This window comes from Orycteropus afer, unplaced genomic scaffold (genome assembly GCF_000298275.1).
Source record: "Orycteropus afer afer isolate SDZICR_OR568_19922 unplaced genomic scaffold, OryAfe1.0 scaffold00826, whole genome shotgun sequence".
Taxonomy (NCBI): domain Eukaryota; kingdom Metazoa; phylum Chordata; class Mammalia; order Tubulidentata; family Orycteropodidae; genus Orycteropus; species Orycteropus afer.
In genome coordinates, this window is record NW_006922413.1 from 73778 (window position 1) to 98439 (window position 24662).

Sequence of the window (24662 nt, forward strand, 5' to 3'; positions counted from 1 at the left end):
TCTTAGTGGGTGTGAAATGATGTCCCCTTGTGGTTTTGGTTTGCAGTTTCCTGATAATATTGAGCATCTTTTAGAAAAATATCTATTATATCTAATATACTGTTTTTATTTTTTAACTGTTACTTTTATTATTGAGTTGTAAGAGTTATTTTTATATTCTGATTGCCAGTTACTTACTAGACATACAATTTGCAAACATGTTCTCATTCCCAATTCACTTTGATAGTGTCCTTTGAAGCACAAATGTCCAATTTATTAATTTTTTTGTCACTTGTTGCTTTTGATGTCATGTCTAAGAAAACCATTGCCTAATGCAGTCTTGAGGATGTTTTGTTTTGTTTTGTTTTGTTTTGTTTTGCATATGAGTATCAGTTGTCCCAGCACCATTTATTGAAAAGACTATTATTTCCTCCATTGAAGTGTCTTGTTGAAAATCAGTTGAGCATAGTAAATGTAAGGGTTTATCTGTTCAACATGATCTATACATCTCTTCTTATACTGGTACTATATAGTCTTGATTACAGCTTTGTAGTAAGTTTTGAGATTGCGGAGTTTTAAGTCCTCCAACTTTGTTCTTCCTTTTCAAGATTGTTTTGGCTATTTTGGTCCCTTGAATTTCTATGTGAATGTTAGGAAGCTGGGGTTTTGATAGAGATTACACTGAATCTAGATCAGTTTGAGGAGTATTGCCATCTTCATAGTATTAAGTATAGTCTAAAATTCTTATTTTTTTTAGTGGTCTGAAAGAAAGTGTACTTTCATGAGATTTATGTAGAGCATTTAAATACCTATGTAATGTTCCTATTCTCGCTTCTCAATGCCGTAGGAGGTACTATTTTTGATGGAATTTTTATTGTGGGCTGATAAAAGCTGAATCTGCATGAGGGAGAACAGAGGCCTGCCTATGAAAATCTAAGTGTACTTTATAAGTTGATTTTTAAAAATTTTAGAATCGTATTTATAATGCAGAAGTAATCTCCAGTAAATAAATTTTTTAATGCCAGATTGTATTAAACGTGTTCAATATGTATCATTTAATATAATTACTCTGGAAATCAAACCTTATTCTCTTAAGTAGTACTGCTTTTCAGCAATACTGAATTACTAGTATTTTTGAGCCTTTATTAAACCAGCTTTCTTTTCAGTGTAATTAGATGGCCCAAATAACATCCAGCCTGTAGATTTCTAAGCTTCTCAAGATAAATTTTTTTATGTGGTAATAGTACATTCACACACTTAGATGAGTAAGAAAATAATGAAATGTCAGACTTAGTTTATTAGATTTTCTGTAATGCTCTTGTTTTCAATGTAGCAAAATTAAAGATTTAAGCTATTTTTTTCATTTAGCACTTGAATTTTTGTTCTATTAACTCAAGTTTAGTAATGTTTCCTATCATTAACAAATGCACATTTTGACCTTTTCCATATTCTTTTGAGGGGCTGTATTCCTTGTTTTTCTTAAATGTGAGTTTCTACTTTTTCTCTTTTCTGGTCCTTTGGACCTTTTTTCTGTGAGCCTAGGACCTTCTTTGTGTGAGCCTTTGCTAAGGCTAAACCACTGCCACTTCTCTTAAACTCTATATAGTCTTAGGTAAGTGATTTCCAAACTTTTGAGCTATAAAACCTAGAACTGGATGGGTATTTGTTAATGAAGTCCTTTGAAAGAATAGGAAATACTTATCCTGGTCTTGGTTGGGCAGTGGTGTGTTTTGGGGGGCAGTTTAAGAGCAAAGGAGAAATGGCTTCACCAGCCTATAGGGTTTAAAGGTAAAAACAAGAAGAGATTAATATCAGCTTCTCAGCAATGGATTAGCAAATAGAAAGTATACTGGGAAGCCTTTTCTTTGCCTCTGGTAGGATTTTTCTGCATAGTAAAGTTGAAGAGTAATACAAGAGCTATGGCTAGTCCTTAAATACAAACGTACACATAAAATGTATGCACAGAATTAATTGTTAAAAGAGTTAAGGGCCACAGTGAAAGGAATTAGTGTACAGAGTAATTCACTTGAAGCTGACAGCCATCTTCAGTGACTTAGAAATTGCCCGATGTTTTGTTAATTCACACTGACCTTGCCTCCAACTATTAATGTTGAAGCCAGCCATGGAGAGTAAAGAATGTCAGTAATGGGGGCATCATGAGCAGAGGGGGGAGACAGCAGCCAGAAATGGGCAGGAAGAGAAGAAATGGAGAAGGAAAGGAACCAGACCAAGAGGTAGGAATGGAAACATACAAAGGAATCCAAAAGGCGAGCAGGTAAAAACAACTGGAATAAGAAAGGAAGAGACTAATATAGGTGTAAACCATTGTAGTAATGTCAAGTATAATTCCATTGTGTGAATCTGCTGAGCTAGAACTACAGCAAAACCTTTAAAGAGTTGCATTTAACCATAAATGAGCGTTATTGCTCAAATATTAGCAGACTCTGCTAAGTGCTTTACATACACTGATTCATTTAATTCTCACAACTTTGTGAGTAGTTATTTTTAACTCCTGTTTTATGGATGCAAAAACTGAGCCAAAAAGGAAATAATTTGCCTAGACTAGTCAGATATCAGAGCCAGGATTTCACTGAGGAAGTCTGATTATATATTACAGTGTCTGTATAATATATTTCTGTAGAAATTTGTCTTGAGAATGTAAAATCCTTTTAAACATGGTTGTACATCTACTAGAGTAACAAATTGTAGGAGCTATTCACTTTTCTTCCTTTTAGTTACTTTCCAAAGTTTATTAAACTACACATCAGAACACAAAGATAGGTAATGCATGGTAACTGCCACCAGTGAGCTGAATCTCTGTGTGTAATTGTTCAGTGAAGATGAACTGAGTATCTGTACTCCTCCAACAATATTGGTGTGAATTCTTTGGCTTTGAACCTAGTTTACATGTGCCAGTGAATGTCTGTTGGCTTCAAATTATTATCCTCACCTTTAAAAACCATGGAGCCACTAGTAATATTGCCATTATCCAAAACTTTTGGAATTCTTTTAACAAGCCACAGAACAAAATCAGCCTTCCATTCAAAAAGCAGTAGTACCTAGTTTGAGCACCTTCCTTAAAATTAAAGCCTCATGTGGATATTCACAAAGGATTTCTCTAAAAAGGTATTTTGTTTTGTTTTGTTTTTTGTTTTGTTTTGTTTTGTTTTTACAGCCCTGATGGAGTAAAATGTTTGCAGGCTATAGAGGAGGAAATGTGAATGGAGTTAGTGGATTTCACCAGGAACTTTGGAAGTGTATTGGGTAGTAGTGTTGCACTGGAGAAGGATGAGAATTGAACCGTTTAGAGGGAACAGGAAAGACTTCTGTGAGGAGTGTGGGTAAATAAATCAGGAATCTACCACTAAAGATCATTGGTTGGCTCCCTGAATAGTTAATTTTTCAATTATTTGTAGAATTTTCGAATCATTCAATAGTATATTACTTTGTTTCCATTGAGAAATGGAAAAGCTATGTAGTTTGAAAGTGTTTTGCTTTTGAGGCTTCAGCACCACCACTAGTACCAAAAGTCAGGAGAATGGAGCTGTAACTGGGAATCCTATGAGGTTTTACACCACTACACTCCTCCACCCCACCCCCCAAAGAAAGTTCATTGGAGACTTTTATAAGTGCCTGATAAGGAAGAAAAATCCTAGGCCACCTACCAGTTACAAAGGAAATTTAACATTAATTTGGTCTAATTTTATATTTAATTTGAGCATTCTTTACACTTTGATAAATTGTTCTAGCATTTGAAGGCTGAGAGAAAAGGTCAAAGTTTTAGCCATTCCTCTCTTGAATGGGAATAGATGAGAGATTATGGGAAAGAAAGAGTATCTTCATTTTACTTAATGTTTGTCACATTTATACTGGCTCTTTGATTTTTCTGGTGGCATTTAGAATACTTTGAAATTAATATGGATGCCTTTATATTTACATACGGATTTTCCACATCTCATTCATTCAGTAAACATGGAGGAACAGTTACACAATGCTAAATAATGGGAATAGAAATGAATGACTCAGTCTCTGTGTTCAAGCCACTTCTAGGCTGGAAGGGCAGATAAAATTAATAAACCAACAGCTACAGTACAGTATAAAGTACAGTGATAAAGGTACATATGGAAGTTCCTATTGAATAAAGGAAGGCAATTCACAATGACTAAGGAACTGAACTCTACCTTGGGAGGAGGTAATCTTAGAGTTAAGGCTTTACATAGAAAAGGAATTAGAAGAAGTAGATAGTAGTGGTTGGGAGTTTTAAGTATGTGAAAAAATAACATAGAAAATAATTGTCTGCTCTCAGGTAACTACACTTTCTACTTCTCAGTCTACCCCCCCACCGTAGAGAATGCTATTTAACTGCTATTTCAAGAATATTAAGTAATACTGACGTTGCCTAAGTAAATCTGCTGTAAAGAATAACAGTGGTTTGTCCTAAACTAAGTTGCTAAAGTTTTTTCAGTCATTTCCTTGTTGTATAGTCATCCTTCGGTATCTGGCATCCATGGGAGTTGGTTCTAGAACAGTCCCCTCCCCTGCAGATCCAAAATCTGAGGATGCTCAAGTCCCTTTTATAAAATGGCATAATATTTGTATGTAGCATATGTACATCCTCTCATATAATTTAAGTCTTTAGATTACTTATAGGAGCTCTGGTAGCATAGTGGCTAAGACACTTGACTGCTAACCAGAAGGCTGGCAGTTCAAACCCACCAGCCACTCCTCGGAAGGAAGGTTGGGCAATCTACTTCTGTAGTGATACTGCCTTGGAAACCCAAGGAGGGGTCGCTGTGAGTCGGGTCCGACTCGAAGGCACACAACAACAACAACAGATTACTTACAATACCCTCGGAAGGAAGGTTGGGCAATCCTACTTCCGTAGTGATACTGCCTCGGAAACCCAAGGAGGGGTCGCTATGAGTCAGGGCTGACTCGACGGCACATAACAACAACAACAATACAGTGTCAGTGCTATATAAATTATACTTTATGCTCCTGCTTAGCCTTTGAGAGATTGCTTTGACAATTTAAATTGCTTTTTAGGAGTCTTCTTCCTTCACTCCCCAATATTTTTTTATCTGAGTTAACTGAATTCGTGGATGCCTGCAGACACAGAGGGCCAACTGCAATTTTAATTTTAAAAGATGGAAATAAGTTGAAAGTCCAAGTTGAAATTATTCAGTCCTGTTAGGATAACATTATTTTATTTATAAGTTGTTTTAAAAATTCTCAGAAGAAGGGATCCATCTACCTTCCCCGTACAAGAAATTTTCTTCTTTTACTGACTCAATCATATTTTGGCATAATTTATGCTTGTCTTCTCCCAACACTCCCACACACGAAAATCAATCAGGCTCGCTCTCTCTCTCTCTCTCTCTCTCTCTCTCAACATTATTTCTATATAGGGGTTGATGGAATCCCCAAGATGTAGTGAGATACAGATGTTCATCTCTTAACAATTATTTACCTGAATCTTGACATTAAGAAATTACCATTCCATGAGAAATTTTTTGTGTGTAATCTTAGAATGTTACTTGAGTTTAAGGTATGCCTGTTTTCCATGTCAGCATTTATTTGTTTTATTACTAATTTGGGGGGTATTTATTCAAAATTTATTTTCTTTGTCTGAGGAAATGTCTATGTAGTATCATGTTCTTGAACTTTTATCCTAAGAATATAATCTTGATACCCAGTTGCCAAAGTTTTTACTGTGGTGGTTTATCTTAATGTTTTTACTCCCATTTTTTACCTGGTTTTAATACTGCTGTAAGGAGCTTTGGTGGCATAGTGGGTAAGGCAGTTGGCTGCTAATCAGAAGGTTGGCGGTTCAAACCCACTAGCTGTTTCTCAGGAGGAAGTTGAGGCAGTCTACTTCCGTAAAGATTGCTAGCCTTAGAAACCCTGTTGGGACCACTGTGAGTCCGAATCCACTCAGTGGCAGTGGATTTCTTTGTTGTCGTTTGGTTTAATACTGCCGTAGTGAAGTAATAGAATTATTAGATAGCACTTTTATGTTCAGAATTCTCTTCTTTTGCTCTGTAGATCTTTTTCTGTCCCTGAAACCAAGATTGTGTACCTCCTAGCCACATAATGAATCATATCCTAATTTAAAAGAGCCATGGAAAGTGGTGATTCTGTGCCCAAAAAGGGAGTAGAGAGTGTCTGCTTTACCCACTCAGTTTGCTTTTTCCTTTTCCTCCTCAGAGTGCAAATTAATATTTAAAAAACTTCCTTATTTAACTAAAGTATAAAGTTTTTTCCCCTTTCAGCCCTTTGTTATTTTCCTTTTATAAGACAAGTAAAATAGATTTTTATAGACTGGCGTAATAAGTTCTATTTAATGAATAGCTTGATTAAAATTCTTTTCATCAGTTTTGTCATAGCTCACATTGCAGTTCATACTATTGATACTATATTCCTTTCCTTGCACACCCTCCCCCTTAGAAATTAGAGGATTTTTTCAAAATTTATTTGTTTCAAACCATCAAATTTTAATCTCTTCTGCAGATGATATCACCCACTGCATTATTTTTGGCTGCAAAAGTGGAAGAACAGGCTCGAAAACTTGAACATGTTATCAAAGTAGCACATGCTTGTCTTCATCCTCTAGAGCCACTGCTGGATACTAAATGTGATGTATGTAAAATCCTATTTTTGGTTTTCTCTAAAAAAACTTTTTCATGATTTAGGCCTAATAAAAATGTAAATTAACTATGTTACCATCCAATTGCTGCATATTTTTATTACCACTTTAGAAATGTAATACCAGGTAGCAATCTGATAGAAACATATTTTATGTATGTTCATGACTTTGAATGTCATTCTGAATCATATAAGGCTTTGATTCAAGGTGCTTTGATTCAGGGGGTACTTCCAAGGGGTTTCGCATTTTATTACTGATCTTCATAGCAGACCTGTGCTACACATATGTAGATGGTAAGGCTTATCACCTCTGTTGCTTAGATGTATATGAAACCAGAGGATAAATAACTATCTTAGATTAAATTGCCAGCAGAGGAAGGAATAGAAAACCTCCAAATTTACGTCTAGACCGGTAATTAGTCTTTTTAAAAGGAGTCATTCTTTTATTAATACATATACACTTATTTCTGGTAAATAAAGATATATTTTACTATGCATTAATGAGCAGCATTTTAGATTGTTGGTCTAATAGGCTGTATTTGAAAGTACCATTTTAAAATAATTTTTTTTTTTTAGCATAATTATTATAAGTGAGTTACTTAGTCAGGATTGAGTTTGAAAGCTAGGTTATATCTTTCAGTTTGATTTGGGGCAAGTTTAAGGTCCAGATTAATTTAAACTTTGATGGAAGTATATCTCATTTTATTAATGACATGTTTTATCTTAGATACTAGCTTTAATAGAATAAAATGTTAATGTATCCATTAAATAAATGTGGAATTTGTTATTCAAAGATGATTCTTGTAGTTTCTGTTAACTTTAAAAATTCAGAATTATTTCTTGTGAATATTTTAAGGTATTGCACAAATAATAACAGTTCATGTTTTAAATATCAGCTCAGTTTAACTTTTTCAAAATGGAGCATTAGTAAAATGAAACAAACATGTTTTCAGTCTCTGGTTTAGGAATGTGTCCTTACATCATTGAATATTTATATGTGATATATAATTTTCTTAATTGTCATTATCTAAGAATGGAATGACTGCAGTTTTTAAACCCTTTCTTCCCAGAGTCATTGTAATAGGGGAACGATTTAGGGTTGAAATGGAGGGGAAAGGTCTTCTGGTGTTTATGTCCCTGGGGTATATGATACATTCATTTGGCATTTTGTATGAGTACCCTGATAACATAGTGGTTAAAGCTCTTGGTTGCCAACTGAAAGGTTGGCAGTTTGAACCCACCAGCCACTCCACAGAAGAATGATGTGGTTGTCTACTTCCGTTAGAATTTCAGCCTTAGAGACCCTGTAGGACAGTTACACTCTGTCCTGTAGGGTGCTGTGAGCCAATCAACTCAAAGACAACAGGTTTTTGGGGGTTTTCTTAATATCTGAAATTTTTTAATCTGGATATTTGAAGATTGGTTTTTATTTTATCTTTCCTGAGGAAGGGAAGTTAATTCTAAAAATAGCTCACTTGCTTACTGTGCCTTTTAAGGAATTTCACATGAGATGTCTTAAAGTGAGTTCAAAACCCTTTTTCTTAAAGACAGATTTAAGTTTGATCTTACCTGGCTTGATGCATCCTGTCCTTAATATGTCTTAATGCACCTCAACTGTTAAATACCTAAACAAAGTTTTATTTTACAGACTATATAGATTTTCTTTTTCAAAAATTAACCTATCCCCTCTCATATTATCCTTTGGGTTTTTTTTTATTTTTACTTTGTTTATATTGGTTTAGGCTTGTCACAGAAAATAACTTTTCTCTATCACCCTCAATTTATTTCCCCCATGTTTCCAAACTGCTGCGGTTCTTTTGTAATGATACTATAATTCTCATGAGATTTAACAGTCCCGTAGTCTAATAGTGCTGTGTTTATCTTCAGCATTTTGATACTATTATTTTACATGGCAGGCTTACCTTCAACAGACTCAAGAACTGGTTATACTTGAAACCATAATGCTACAAACTCTAGGTATGTACCTTTTTTATGTTCTTTGATGCAGTGTTCCAAGTAAAGAATATTTCTGGAATGATTTCATTATTAAAGAAAATTGTTTTAAAACAAGTTTTTGGGTTAGAATAGTATTGTCTAGTTATTAGAAAATCATTTTTTGTAAAATTTAAGTTCAATCCGATATAATAGAATTGAATTGTAAACATAGCCTTCCATGTGATTTCTTAGGTTTTTAGATAGTTGGGTGACCCAGCCAAAACTACTTTTTTTGGATTCACTTAGCCCAGGCTCGCTCTCATTTGCACTGGAGAGTGAAAGGGTTCTTAAGAGCTGTTGCTTACGGTTGTAACATGTACAAACATACATAGCATTGCTAGAACTTATAGTTAGCGTTTAATGACATGGCAAATAGTCTTTAATGTAACAATAATTATTTAAATTTTGACTATCCTTTTCTAAAAGTTACATCATCTTCTGCAAAGTTCTTGCAACTTAAGTGATCTCTAAAGATGATTTAGTTTGATCTTTCATTTTACTGATGAGGAAGTTGAGGCCTGAGGAGGTTATAACTTCTCTAAAGTCACATTAAAAAAAACTCAATGCTGCCGAGTCGGATCAGACTCATAGCAACCCCTCCTTGGGTTTCCAAGGCAGTATTACTACGGAAGTAGATTGCCCAACCTTCCTTCCAAGGAGTGGCAGGTAGATTTAACCGCCAGCTTTCTGGTTGGCAGTCAGATGCCTTAGGCACTATGCCACCAGGGTAGTGTAGTGCCTAAGGCGTCTGGCTGCTAACCAGAAGGCTGGCCGTTCAAACCCACCAGCCACTCCTCTGGAAGTAAGATTTGCGAATCTACTTCTGTAGTGATACCTCCTCGGAAACCCAAGGAGGAGTCACTATTAGTCAGACCTGACTTGACAGCACTGAGTTTTTTTGGTCTTTTGGAAAGTCATATAGTTAAGTAATGGCAGAGCTAACGTAGTTAGATATATAAAAAACTGGGAACCTCCTGTGTTATTTCTGGAAAAATCAAGCAGGTTGTGGTCAGAAGAGTATGGGTTTTGGGAAGGTCTGGGTTTAAATCTGCAAATCTCTAGCTTCCTTTTTAAACCTGGGCAAAATTTCTTACCTGTAGTCATTAGTTATTATGGTAGTTAATTTATTATCCCATAATAAATAAAATCGTAAAGAAGTATGATCATCTTCATAGCTTCCCATCTTGACAGATTCTTTTTATTATGAAAGTAACTTTTTTTGACGTTTTTATTATATAAATTTATACAAAACATACCACACAGTAACTTTATAAATGCAGAATGCTTATTTGTTAGGATTTTATTTGTTTACTGCAATGAAGACTCTAGATGTGATCTCCACTTTAAAAAAAGAGAAAGTCTTACAAGGATTTATTGGACACAGAAAGCTTGTCAACACTTCATCTTTGGTTTTAGCAACAGTGATTTAATGACCTTTGAAATGTAAATGGTTCACTTCCCATAATGATTTAAATTACTAATGAAATGTAGCTATAAACTAACTACTTCAAACTTTGATCTAAGGCATTAAAAGTAGATAGCTGTTTTTGAGTTGATTAAAGATGACCGAGCTCTGGCGGCGTAGTGCCTAAGGCATTTGACTGCTAACCAGAAGGCTGGCAGTTCAAACCCACCAGTCACTCCTTGGAAAGAAGGTTGGGCAGTCTACTTTTACAGTGATACTGCTTCAGAAACCCAAGGAGGGGTCGCTATGAGCCGGATCCGACTCGATGGCAGTGAGTTTCGTTTGTTTTTTTATATACGATAGAACAAAATGTTACCAGGTCTTGTGACATCCTCATAATTTCCAGCATGTTTATGTCCATTATTGTAAGAAAATTAGAGAACTATGTAATTTTTAAAGGATCATTTCTACCACTGTAGTCCAAAGGTTAGTTGGTTATTTGTTTGTTTATTATTGTTATTTGGGTGCAAGTTTACAGAGCAAATTGATTTTCAGTACAGCATTCACATATACTTTGTGTCTCATGACATTGACTGCAATTTCCCACAGTGCAACAGCTCTTCCCACTTCTCTCCATAGTTACCTCTTCTCTGTGTCCTTCCCTCCCATGCACTCCTGCCCTCCAAGCTGTCTCCCTGTGCATGCACGGCCCTTCCCTTCTGCCATGATTGATCTCTCCAAGGAATGTTATCTACCTAATGTAAATGTTCAGCTCATATTGCCTGTCTTCTGTTTGGCTGGAAGCCACAGGAGTAGATTCAGTTCCAGACCTGAACAGCATGTAGGGGCCATAGTCTCAGCAGTTTCACCAGGCTCGAGCAGAGCAGCAAACCTGGTCGTTTTTTGTTTTTTGTTTGTTTGTTTGTTTTTAATGATTTTGCATTTTGTTCCACGTTGTTCTTCCCAGTCTATCCAGGATCTCTTAACATGGATCCTTCTCTGAGTGGTTGACAGTGGTAGGCAGGCACCATCTAATTCTTCTGGTCTCATAGTCTTATAGGCTGAAGATTACATGGTGTACCAATCCCTTGGACTACTTGTTTCCATGTGTCTTTGGTTTTCTTCATTCTTCTTTCCTCTGGGTGAGAAGACCCATTGTTGCATCTAGATGGCCACTTGCAAACTTTTAAGATCCCAGTCATTACTCACCAAAGTAGGATGTAGAACAATGTTTTTGTGTAGTATGCTATGCCAGTTGAACTTGATGTCCCCTATGACCATGGTCCCGAGCACACAGGTCCAGCTACTCATTCCCTCCAGGTAGCTGTCTGTGTCCAAGAAGTGACTACAGCCTTGTCCCTTGTCAGCTCTGCTATATACCTGGACATTCTTACAGAACATACAGATACACTTGTGGAAACATTGTCTGCCACAAAGGTTATTTTTATGAAAAAGTTCCAAATCTTCTAATAGAAAAAGTTGAGATACATGTAACAAATATATTACATAGTTGAATTCTCTGCTTAAATTGAGGGACATTAAAACTGTGGATCACCTTAATAATGTTAGTATTTGCCACAATTTTAGTTTGTTTGCCACAATTTTAGTTTGTTTTTAATGTGTTGAGAGTCCCAAATTAATTATAACTCAAGAATTTTGAATAAATATTACCCTTGTTCTTTAGCTAACTTTGTATCTATGTATTTTTGTAATTGGGACAGTGTTTCTGAGAAGAAATCATTTTTGTGATTTGGAGGTATAAATCATTGTAATTGGAGATATAATGAGCTTGGCACTGATAAAAAGCTTTAATTTGGTTTTGGATATTTTAAAATGAAGAATATATTAATTTATAGTTGTGTGGTCAATGAAAGATTATAGTGATAAGTAATTGGGGGAAAAAAAAGTGCTTTTCATTTCAGGTTTTGAGATCACCATTGAACACCCACACACAGATGTGGTGAAATGTACCCAGTTAGTAAGAGGTAAGTCATCTTTGAAACTTTTAAGATAAGTATTAATACTTTTATAATCTGTAATTGGTTTATATACTATTTTGGGCTTAGGGACTTCTGCTAAGCTTTATTAAAGTGGGAGGAAATGTCATTTTGAAGCATTGTTTTTATGTTCTGCATCCACATGTTCCTCTAGCTTTGTTGTGGTTCTGCCTGTTGAATTATCCTTCTTTAATCTTTGATGAGAGTCTCATTAAAAAAATTACAGGCTTCCAAATCATAGGATTCTTTCCATCCCCCATTGGGCTGTGCCAGTCGTATTTCAGTTAATATTTAAGATGTAGGCTAATAATAGGTACAGAAAATAATAATGATTTCTGATTTATGTCAGATTTTCATTGACTTCTTAAGGCATAACAGTTTTAAGAATTTTGAGGCCAACTTCAAATGTTTGAGATAAAAGTATGTTTGTTAGAAGATTTTTTATTTTTGGAAATGTTTTGCCTATATTCGTTTGCACAAAATAGATTTAATACATTTTTTAAGTTCTTCAGCATTACTAAAAATGGTTTTTGTTTGTTTGTTCTTTAATATAGTGAGAAAATAATTAAATAACATGGCATGATACTTAGTATATGCCTTGTGATGTGCCTGTTAAACCTTTTATGAACAGGAGTAGAAGTTTTTGCATTATTTTCGATTACTGCTTACAAAGCATGTAGAAGAACATTTTTTGCTCTTATTAAAGAATCCTGTATATTTGTGGTTGCAGCCTTAGGAATATTTTTTGCCCAGTTACATATTATGCTTCTTACTTCTACTTTTCTGTTTCCCATTTGAAGTGTACTAATAGCAACCACTTGGGATCTTTAGTGTGTCATTTTCTGTTACTTCGTTTTTAAAAATGAAATTTGCAGTTTCATTCTGTTACCACCAGACTTCTTTAGGACTGTCTTTATCCTAAACAAAATGGGTAAGACTTTTGAAGGTCTTTTTGTTTTGTTTCTTAGTCATTACCTCAATATTCTCACATTTTTATTTATTCTAAGCAGAATTCATTTTATGCCCAGTCAGGATTTTATTGTATTAATAACTACATTCAAAAAGCACACACACACACAAACTGTTGTCTGATACCCCACTGTTTTTAATAAATGAACCATAAAATTCAACTTATTTTTTAATCCTGTCACATCCAGATGTTATCATTTGTAAACTATAACATTTAATTATGATTTCCATTTGTCATGGTTCCTATCCCTCATATTACAGCATAATAAAGAATTATATGCATAATGGTATAAATGTTAAGAAAAAAGCTTACAGTAGTTAAGCTTTGTCAAAATAATAGCCATATAATTTGCTTTAAATTGAACACCTGTTGAAGGAAGATGATGTTAAAGCATATATTAAATATATATTTTTAACTTGTTAGGAAATGAAACTGGATTTTCAGCTTAGTATTCTTGGTTGTGGAATTTGAATCAGCTCTTTGAAATTCTTTGTAAAAGTTGAATATTTTCTGTAAATGTTCTCCTACATCAAAAGAATCTATAGGCATGAGATCATTTCGTCATCCAAAGCAAAATAATTAAATCTGATTTTTTTTTTTCTGGTTAATGTTTAAAACATGACCAATTCTTAGAGTCCAAATTACATACATGTTTAACTTCATTTTGTCTAACTAATATTCCAGGTAACTGTTTTACTTTTCCCTCCATTTAAAAAATGTTCTTTCACATTTGGTGTCTTTTTGTTTCTTTAGTCTGTCACAGCTTCTAGCTAACAAAACATTTTCCCCTACATTATTCCTGTGTTGTATAGTGTTTATAGGTCATTGAATTTAGATGAAAACAGCAATTTAAAATTGTTTACTTCCTTTACTACAAATTGTGATTTTTAGGGGGGATTGGGGGTAGATAAATTTGATTTCTATAAAGTCCTTTTACCCCCTTTGGAAATGAAAAAGTTGGTGTTATGCTACTTTGCTATAAAATTAGCTAATGTCATTTTACAGGGACCTTTCACTTCTGTGATTTCTCCTTCCCTCCCCACCAGGAAAGAATGCCATACTTAAGTCACTGACTCCAAGACATCTGATGCTTTGACACTCTTCCTTAGTACAACTCTGCTAAGCCCAAATCCCTTTTGTAAAACCTTTATACTGATGATCCACAGGGACAACAGGGATTACAGATGCCAAGGATAAAAAAATAGTTGGAAAGGAATTTGAGGCCTATTAGAAAGGGGTGGAGTTGAGGTGAACTGATTCTAACTGAGCAGAGGGGAAAGGTATGTCAGTGCTTATGAATGTAATGGCAAAAAGGGGGAATTAAAGCAAGAATATCCCCATTGGGAAGAGTAATAAGAGACAGTAGAACGGGGGATAAAACAAAATCATTTTCAATGTCTTAATAAGATAGTTGTTAAAAAATTGCTTTTCTGTTGGGGATAGTGTTGGAGCATCCTTATTCCCCCTAGAGTATCTTTTATCTTTCGTACACGTTGTCTTTAATTGGATTCTGCAAATAATTACTGTTTTTAATGCAGTGGAGCTACATATCTCTACGCCCTTATATTTCTAGGTTTATTTTCTGTTATGCTTAGTAGCATGGTGAAAAACTGAACATTTTGTCCTGAGTTTTGGGGGTGGGGGTTTGTTTTATTTTGTTTTCTTTGATGGACATACTTAAGCCAACTTAAATATGATGACTGAGGATTAAGTCTGGCAGGCAACTCTTTGTATTTTGTATTAGACTTCAAAATCTTTTCTTCTTCTTCTTCTTTTTTTTTTTTTTTTTTTTTTTTTAAATCCAGGAGAATGCTTTATTGCACCTTTTAGCTGACTAGGTGCTTAACTTAGTAACAAGTTTAGCCCTTGTAACTGGCTAGCTAAAAGCAAATCGGCTTGTTTCTCAGATCTTTGGGGGATAGCAAGAAACATTTGAGTGAATGTTGTTGAAGATTTTCAGTAGTATAGAAAAAGATGGCGCTCTTGTGATATTTGTAAGTAGTAAGTAAAATTCATTTTTTGTGTACAAATCTTTGAAGTTTTTGTTGTGTTGAGAACTTTTTGATGGTAACATGTTAAAGCTGAAAGTATTGTTTTCGTTTTTTTTTCTTTTTTCTTACAGCAAGCAAGGATTTGGCACAGACATCCTATTTCATGGCTACCAACAGGTTGTTATCCTGACCCTCTTTGTTGCACTGTTGTAGCACACTATAGCTTCCTTTAATGCAGGGCCCCCTCAATGTGTCTCTTACCCTTGTTGCAACAGGAGACTGGACCATCTCCTGTGGTGGTACCTTCCTGTTTGCTTTGCGGTGTATTGTACAAGGGACTTTTGGCACAGAGGGGTTAAATGCACAATGTGAAGTGTAGTGGTGCTTTCTGGTGACATATTCTCGATTTGTGAGTGCATAAGTCTAAAATTGGTAGCCTGAATAGCAGCTAAAGATTACAGAGAGCTAAACTTAACGTAGAAATTCGAGCTACTTGGTAAGTATAAAGCTATTTCTAGTTTACAATTTTAGTTAAATGACAATTTTTTTAAATTTCACCTTGATCCAATCCTAACCTTAAAATAATCATTAAAGTTTGTTTTTTTGTTTTTTGTTTTTTAAATAAATAAACTTTACATAACTTGGGTTTTTTTTCCAGTTAAATACCCATTAGTAATAAACTAGAAGTAGTTAAGTCCTGTCACAGTAGTTTGCATAATTATAATTTTAGTTTAAAAAAAATACTCCTTTTCAGTTTATATAAAGCAAAAATGTTACTGGTGTGTGGTTGATCATTAAACATTTTCATCAGTTCTGAAACTGAAAAATAGCTTTAAAAGGCCTTTAACTTACATAATTCTGTTCTAGATTGATTAATGATTTGAGATTATTTATTAAATGAGTCTTTGGGGAAGAAGGGATTAAATGAGCTCTGTATGGTCCTTAATTCCTTCTGACATTAAGTTTTATTAAAAATTTTAGACTTGCAAATATCAGTCTTTTCTTAGATATGTGTTACTGAGATTTAGTCTATATTCTTGGTAATTTTGAACAAAAAAGGCTTAAATTTAAAATTTCGGTTAGAAAAGGCTGGCTGTGACATCATTTTTGGCAAATATAGTGGAGGCAGAAGGGCAATGTTTTTGTAGTATTTAGCAACATTGGGATTGGAAGCTGTTCAGCAAAAGGTAAGTTTTCTTTGTAGTTTGCTGAAAAGAAAGCAGGGTTTACATAGACAAGTGTTAAATTCTGTTTGATTTACTTGAGGATTTTGTTGGTTGTAAGAATGCTGGTTAAGCCACATCAAATGATTTAATCCCTGATTATAATGTGACATTGAAATTATTTGTCAATTTTACAAATAGTTTTCTATTTGTTTTCTTTCACATTTTGCCATGAAATAACAAAATAAACAAAAATACCACAAGAATTTAAAGTATTGTGCTTATTATTTGTTACTAAATTTTGATTATTGCATATATATTATCTTTGCTTCCTTTTATAGATAAGTAAAAATACCTTGAATTTCTATCAAAAACCAATTGTGATACAATACTAGTTGCAATAATAATTTAATATACAATAGTACTCTGGGAAGTGAAGATGTGGAGAACTTCATATTCTATATAGCTTTTCCAGTATAGAATTTTTATAACTCTAGTGTTAGCTTTTAATTTAATAAAATAATGCTGTGTACTCTAGACTTGAAGAAAACCTTCATTATTTTGTTTTTGCTCTAATCTTAACTGGTAAATATTTTTCTTTGTTTTACATATATGAATTTTTATGACTCTTCATTTGCAAACATATGCTGTACAACAGTCTCCATCTTACAACCTTCTGTCTTCAGTACAAACCAACAGTAATAGCATGTGTGTGTATTCATTTGGCTTGCAAATGGTCCAATTGGGAGATTCCTGTGTCAACTGATGGAAAACATTGGTGGGAATATGTGGATCCTACAGTTACTCTAGAATTACTAGATGGTAAGTAGAATCAAGACTTTTAGAAAAATAAAATCTGTTTACATTAAAAACAATTCTTATACTTTTTATTATGGAAAAATACTCTACTTCTCTACAGGTTTATAAAATAGTAAATCTCTCTGTGCCCATTATCCTGTCAATTCTGCCTGATTCAGTCCTTCTACCCCCACTCTATAATTTCACACTATCCAATATATCATTTCATCTATGAATATTTCAGTTTGTATTTAAAAAAAAAAAAATCTCTTTATAATATACTTATACAAACAAATGAGCAGGGTGAAGATGAGCATTCCTTAGCTTAAAGGGAAAAACAGTTGAAGGGATATTAACTGCCAGTGAGTTATCCAAAGCCCTTTCAGGACTTTTCACAGAAGTATGATTTATAATGCCATAGATTGACAGAGCAGGTATACATACCTACTTTACAGTATACTAGTTTTGTTGAGTTTAATATGTGTCGACTCAAAGTCGGGTATTATAAAAAATGTAAAGCTGTTAGCTACAGGGATTTTTAGGGTACCGTTCCCTGCTTGGTAGTGCCAGTAACAACAAAGTATATATTGTTGCCTTGCATTATTAAATATGAATAGGCAAGGAAAAATAGGAAGATATTAGTTCCATAAATTACAGAACATGGAATTTGGGAATCTCCCGATAAGAAAGTAATTTCTCTGATTCTGAAATGAGAGAAGCTAGCCAGAGATAGGAAATTTGGGGGGGGAGTATTAGAACATTTTAACTAGATAGTGTAGATTTTAGAAAGAAAATAAATAAAGTATCTAACTGACCTTAACTGGTGTGTCAGTTTTTCAGCTTTTTGGTAGGAGGTAAAGGGGCTTCCTTTACAAAGTGAGGTTAATGGGGAAACAAGATTTACATCTGTTGCTTCTGAGAGCATACATAAAGTGAGACATACTTGTAGCTCTGGAATGTGGTCTTCTGATAAAATCTTCTATATTTCTATAAGATAGGAGTCAGCAGACTTTTTCTGTGAAGGGGCCTATAGTAACTATTTAAGGGTTTTATGAGCTGGAAGGCTCTGTTGCATCTGGTCTGTGGCAGCTACACAGTTCTGCCATGGAAGCTGGAGCACTGCCATAGATAATATATAAATGACTGGGTATGGGGTTTCCAGAATAGGTGGCCATGTCCATTACTCAGTTGGAGAGTAATTGAATGGGAGTCTTGGAAACTTAACCACTGAGAATTTTAACATTATATAGTAGGCTTTTCTGCTATGAGCATCAAAAAAAAAAAAAAGTAATTTAAAATTTTAAGATACTAAGATGTATACTGAGCTCTGGTAGTGTAGTGCCTAAGGCACTCGACTGCTAACCAGAAGACTGGCGGTTCAAACCCACCAGCCACTCCTCAGAAGGAAGATGGGGCAATCTACTCCCGTAGTAATATTGCCTCGGAAGCCCAAGGAGGGGTCGCTATGAGTTGGGTCCCACTCGACGGCACATAACAACAGCATTGACAACGATGTATACAAATTTTAGCATGTTGCCTGAAGCATCAGTGTTTACTGAAATAGCTCATTAAATGACTGATTCCAAAAATGCTGACTTGGGAAACTTGACCTAACTGTAGGGTTTTGTTGTTGTGCTCCTACTGTTTTAATGATTAATAACCAACTCCTTATATATATTTATATGTTTTAAGTATTTCTACTTCTAGCTTTGGGTGCTGGGGCCGACTCGACGGCACATAACAACAACAACAACAAGCTTTGGGTGCATGGAGCTAGTTACTTATATTAACAGTGATTATTTGATAGATTTTTTTTGTTCCTCTGCTATAAATTTTAACAGGGTAGGATACTTTCGAAAGAAAAATAAAACTTAAATTTTCTCCTTGTGTATCAAGTTTTGGACCAGGAATTTTACATGCATTTATTCTTTGACAACTAAACTATTTTTAAAAGTTGTCAAAACAATTACATGTTAATATTAGACCCAAAAGTACTGTGCATCTGCTAGATTTACTAGGATCAGGATAGAAATGTGGTCTTTTTTTAAATGAGGAGAAGTGGAGGACCAAGCATTAGATTTTCTTTCATCCAGACAGCTCCAAAAACTCGTAAGACTTTAGTAGAGAACAGTCAGGAAATTGTAATAGAAGTTATATCTTGAAAAATTAATGGTTAGGTTTTGGTTGATGGAGTAATTGCTAGCAAACATTTTCACAGGTTATTACAGCTTATGAACTTATAAATGTTGTAGAGTTTTTGCATGTTCTTTGTTTTTTTGAGACAGATTCTTTATTGTCTTAGTTTTTATTGTACTTCACAGTTGTCCCAAATTGTTTTCTTTGGGTGTTTTTCTTGGTCAGTATTAACAGGCTTACTGAAAAAAATAATAAATGTATATAGTCTCTCTGCTGAAGAGGTTCTCCCCAATATTAGGATTGAATTGGTATTGGTTAATACTAAATAATATTCATGTCATTTAAGTAATAGTAGCATTTGTCTTGACAGTGGCTAGTAACTTTATTGACACTATTTTAGGGTATAAAACAGCTCTGGTAGCAGAGTGCCTAAGGTACCTGACTGTTAACCAGAAGGTTGGTGGTTCAAACCCACCAGCCACTCCGTGGAAGCAATCTTTACTTCCGTAAAGATTTATCACCTTGAAAACCCAGTGGGGGTCGCTATGAGTCAGAATCAACTTGATGGCACTGGGTTTGGTTTTTTGGTTTTCATCATAATTACACCACTTTGGAAAAGTGAGTCATGTCCTTGTAATCCTAACTTGAAGAAGAAATTTATGTGGAAATATGACCAGGGCAGAATACTAGTATATTAATAGCATTTATTGCTAGAATTTTTTCCCCCATCTCTTTAACATTTAACTTTGAAATAAGTTTAAACATAAAATGCAAAATAGTACAGAGTTCCTGTACTACAGTACAAAATAGTACAGAGTTCCTTTCATATAGTTTCTACTAGTATTGTATAACAGTCTATAATTATTAAAACCAAGCAATTTTTAATTCAGATTTCCTCAGTGTGTCTTTTGGGTTTCTTCACTGTAAAGTTACAGTTTTTCTCTTCATAATTAATAAATATCTTGAAAGAGATAATGTTGAGATTATGCAAATACCCTATTTTTCCATAAACTTTTGCCTACTAGTTTAGAACAGGAACATTTTACTTTGTTTTGGGTGAAAACTTAAAAGCAAATTAATTTCCCATTCAACAATTTGTACATAGTTTTTGTTCCATGACAGTAGTTGTAATCCCCTCAAGGTAACAGCACTTTTCCCGCTTCCTGCCTAGGTTCCTTGTTTCCTGTCACAGTTCTTTTCTGCCTTTTCCTGTCTTCTGAACTTTGTTTTGGGGCAAATGGTCTCATTTGATCTCATATGGCTGATAGTACTGAGGAGCATGTACCTCCCAATTTTTATTGTTCACTTTGTAGGCCTCTCTGTGTTTGGCTAAAAGGTGATCTCTGGGTTTGAAGATCCAGGTTTGAAGATTGTCTTAGGACCATAGTCTTGATGGTCCTTCCAGTATCTGTCAGACCAGTAAGTTTGGTCTTTTTTTTTTTAATTTGTTCTCTATAATTTTCTCCCACATCTTTGTTCAGGACCCTATGTGATCCTGGTCAGATCCTGGTCAGAGCAGACTGTAATAGCAGGGCACCATCTAGTTCTTCTGGTCTTAGGCTATTGGAAGCTGTGGTTTGTGTGGTCCATTGTTTCCTGGAGTCTTTTATTTTCTTCTCTCTTCTTTGTTCGGGACAGGAAGAGAACAGTAGTTTTATCTTAGATGGACTCTTGCAAGCTTTTGAGACCTTAGTTGCTACTCACCAAAGTAGGGTATAGAATAGTGTATTTGTGGACTGTTATGCCAGTTTACCTAGATGTCCCTCAGAGCTATGGCCTAAGCACTAAAGCCCAGTGACTCAGCCCCTCAAGATATTTGGTTATGGCTAAGAAATTCTCCTAACTTTGCCCCCTGTATGTTCTATTACACACACACACACACATATATATAAGTATCTATATATAGAGATGTATAAGTATCTATATGTGTGTGTGTGTGTGTGTGTGTGTTTGTAGCACATATGGCTATGTATATAGAACTACCCTCTACCAAACCTGTATATGCTCTTGAGTGTACTCTGATAAACCGTCCCACACCTGTTCAGTTTACATATCTACTTATGTGTCCACTTGTCAATTATTGTTTCTTATTACTGTTCTTGCACGATTGTGTATATAATAGTATTTACCATTGTTGCCTTTTACTCTGTCTGTGTACCTTCTGGTGTCTTCCTTTGCCTTGGACATGTTTTGCTGACCTCTCCTTATTGTATATTGCCTTTCGCCTCACTCAGGTTAATACATGTCTACTATCTAGTTAGTGGTTTTCACTTTCCACCCCTCCCTTGATTTTAAAGAATCCATTGATGGATGTACCTGCAACAATTATCACTGTGTTGATTGCCTAATAGAGATTTTCTATTTTGAGGGGATTTTATTTTTAACGCAACTGAGTTTTCTAGAGATTGTAAGTTAGGATATAAAATGGGGTGGGGGGAGGGTTTTAAAAAAGGGTTCAGCTTTGGAAATACTAGTTCAGAGCTGTGTCTGCTTTTGAATAGGAGGTAACAATGAAGTAGATGAATTTATGAGGTTCCTTTTCAATGTTGCCCACTTGCAAGAATTACAGATTCTAAAGACACCTACTGAGTTTTAAATTTAAATTTTATTTTTAGAGCTAACACATGAGTTTCTACAAATATTGGAGAAAACGCCTAGTAGGTTGAAGAGGATTCGAAACTGGAGGGTAAGAAAATTGGCAGGGTCCAACAGAATATCCATTTGTCACTGATCTAAGAATTATATTGCTAACCAACTTGAAATTTTGTAGTTAAATAGCCTTCTTTCTAGTTGTTACTAACTAATTATACTGTATCAAACTCATAAGTTTTATACACATAGTTTATCCCACTTAATATTAACTGTCAGGTGGACTTTGCTAAGTGCTTAATACATTTTCTTATTTAATTCTCACACAATTATGACGGAAGTATTACCTTCATTTTACTAAAGGGGAAAATAAGGCATAGAGAAGTTAAATTACTTCTCAAATACTGAAGTAGGATGTAACCTGAATCTAATTTCAAAATCAGTGTCTTATTTAACTTTCTGTAGCCTTTTATTATGCCTCTGATAAAACAGTTATTTACTGGCAGCATATAAAACCTTGAACCTTGGGTGCTTTTCTTTCTTTCTGTATAATATATAGAATTTTCATAAGCAAAGAAATTTATATTCAATTCCTTTGCTGTCATTGCTTCTTTTGTTTTTTATTCAAATAGGCTAATCAGGCAGCTAAGAAGCCAAAAGTTGATGGACAAGTAACAGAGACACCGCTTCTTGGCTCATCATTGGTCCAGAATTCCATTTTAGTAGATAGTGTCACTGGTGTGCCTGCAAATCCAAGCTTTCCAAAACCATCTACGTCAACATTCCCTGCACCAGTACCTCTAAATTCAGGAAATATTTCTTCTATTCAAGACAGCCATGCATCTGATAATTTGTCAGTGCTAGCAACAGGAATGCCAAGTACCTCATACAGTTTGTCATCACACCAAGGTTGGCCTCAAGATCAAGAGTCAGCAAGGACAGAACAGATATATTCACAGAAACAGGAAACGTCTTTGTCTGGTAGCCAGTACAACATCAACTTCCAGCAGGGACCTTCTGTTTCACTGCATTCAGGATTACATCACAGATCTGAAAAAATTTCTGATCATGCTTCTGTTAAACAAGAATATACTCATAAAGCAGGGAGCAGTAAGCACCATGGGCCAGTTTCTGCTACTCCTGGAATAATTCCTCAGAAAATGTCTTTAGATAAATACAGAGAAAAACGTAAGCTAGAAACTCTTGATCTGGATGTAAGGGATCACTATATAGCTGCCCAAGTAGAACAGCAACACAAACATGTGCAACCACAGGCAGCAAGCAGCAGTTCTGTAACTTCTCCCATTAAAATGAAAATTCCCATCACAAACCCTGAAAAACCTGAAAAATATATGGCAGACAAAAAGGAAAAGAGTGGATCCCTGAAATTACGGATCCCAATACCACCCACTGATAAAAACGCCAGTAAAGAAGAACTGAAAATGAAGATAAAAGTTTCCTCCTCAGAAAGACACAGTTCTTCTGATGAAGGCAGTGGGAAGAGTAAGCATTCGAGTCCACATATTGGCAGAGACCATAAGGACAAGCACAAGGAACACCCTTCCAACCGCCACCACACCAGCAGCCACAAGCATTCCCATTTGCATAGTGGCAGCAGCAGTGGTGGCAATAAGCACAGTGCTGACGGAATACCACCCACTGTTCTGAGGAGTCCTGTTGGCCTGAGCAGTGATGGCATTTCCTCTAGTTCCAGCTCTTCAAGGAAGAAGCTGCATGTCAATGATGCATCTCACAACCACCACTCCAAAATGAGCAAAAGTTCCAAAAGTTCAGGTAGTTCATCTAGTTCTTCCTCCTCTGTTAAGCAGTATATATCCTCTCACAACTCTGTTTTTAACCATCCCTTACCCCCTCCTCCCCCTGTCACATACCAGGTGGGCTACGGACATCTCAGCACCCTCGTGAAACTGGACAAGAAGCCAGTGGAGACCAACGGTCCTGATGTCAATCACGAGTACAGTACAAACAGCCAGCATATGGACTACAAAGACACATTCGACATGCTGGACTCGCTGTTAAGTGCCCAAGGAATGAACATGTAATCATTTGTTTAGGTCACTTTTTCCTTTCCTTTTTTTAATTTAAAAAATGTTAGAATGGAAAACTTCCTCCTGATCTGGCAGTGGTAACAGCTGCTGTTGCTGCCATTGCTTCAATATTTGTAAGTGCTGCTTTATTCTTCATTCTGAAAAGAAGAGATTATAGTAAACAAGTCTTTATCTCCACATATGATAGTGTTATAAATACTGTAAAAGCATGGAAGGCGCAAAACTCAGTATTTCTACAATTGCAGCTAAGAACATTAGGATGAATGGCTGGCTGCTTCTAGGAATATAAGATGCCTCAAGCATTTATTTATAATTTGAATACTGTAGCTATTTTTGTTATTGTTGCTTGGCTTTTGAATGAGTATAAATTGTTTTGTGTATTTATACTTGTATGTATGATTTGCATGTTTTGATGATAAAGGGATAAAACAGTATACTGATAACTGTTTACAAGAAAGTGGAGAAAAATGTACATACATTTTTGTATGTTTAGATATTACCATAAATACTCAGGATTGGAGCTGCTTGTAAGTATAACAATATACAAAATAACTTTATTTTATCTTGTGTTGGAGTCCATCACTAATCTAAAACAAAGGTGGCACTTTTTCATGTTAACTTTAAACTCTAGGCCTTACTGGAAGCCGCTAAAGGGGAGGACACTTCACTACAGGATGGGTGTACAGTGCCACCGATGGTTATCAACACTGTGAGGCACTGAACTTTCGCCTTCAGGATCTGACCAGATTGGTGGCTGAAATAGCCCCTAGTTTTCTGAAGGCTTGAAGAGGAGCAAACAAAGTTTACATACTCTTGATGTGAAGTGCATTTAATGTTTGTTGGCTTGTTGTAGTGCTATAAACACAGAGATGTTAATAATGGCTATGTAGATTATTATACTTTGGAAACTAAATTCACAGAAACT

At 35.1% G+C, this 24662-nt stretch overlaps 1 protein-coding gene across 1 annotated transcript in view; it reads left to right on the plus strand.

Moving 5' to 3' along the window:
• Positions 1–23731, plus strand: part of CCNT2 (cyclin T2) — a 62169-nt gene extending 38438 nt beyond the window's left edge. The window contains exons 3-9 of the mRNA XM_007957939.2: positions 6490–6618; positions 8541–8601; positions 11947–12009; positions 15114–15159; positions 16804–16967; positions 21695–21765; positions 22301–23731. Coding sequence (XP_007956130.1) covers positions 6490–6618; positions 8541–8601; positions 11947–12009; positions 15114–15159; positions 16804–16967; positions 21695–21765; positions 22301–23731 — 1965 coding nt within the window. The remainder of the gene's footprint in view (positions 1–6489; positions 6619–8540; positions 8602–11946; positions 12010–15113; positions 15160–16803; positions 16968–21694; positions 21766–22300) is intronic.
• Positions 23732–24662: the final 931 nt, after the last annotated feature.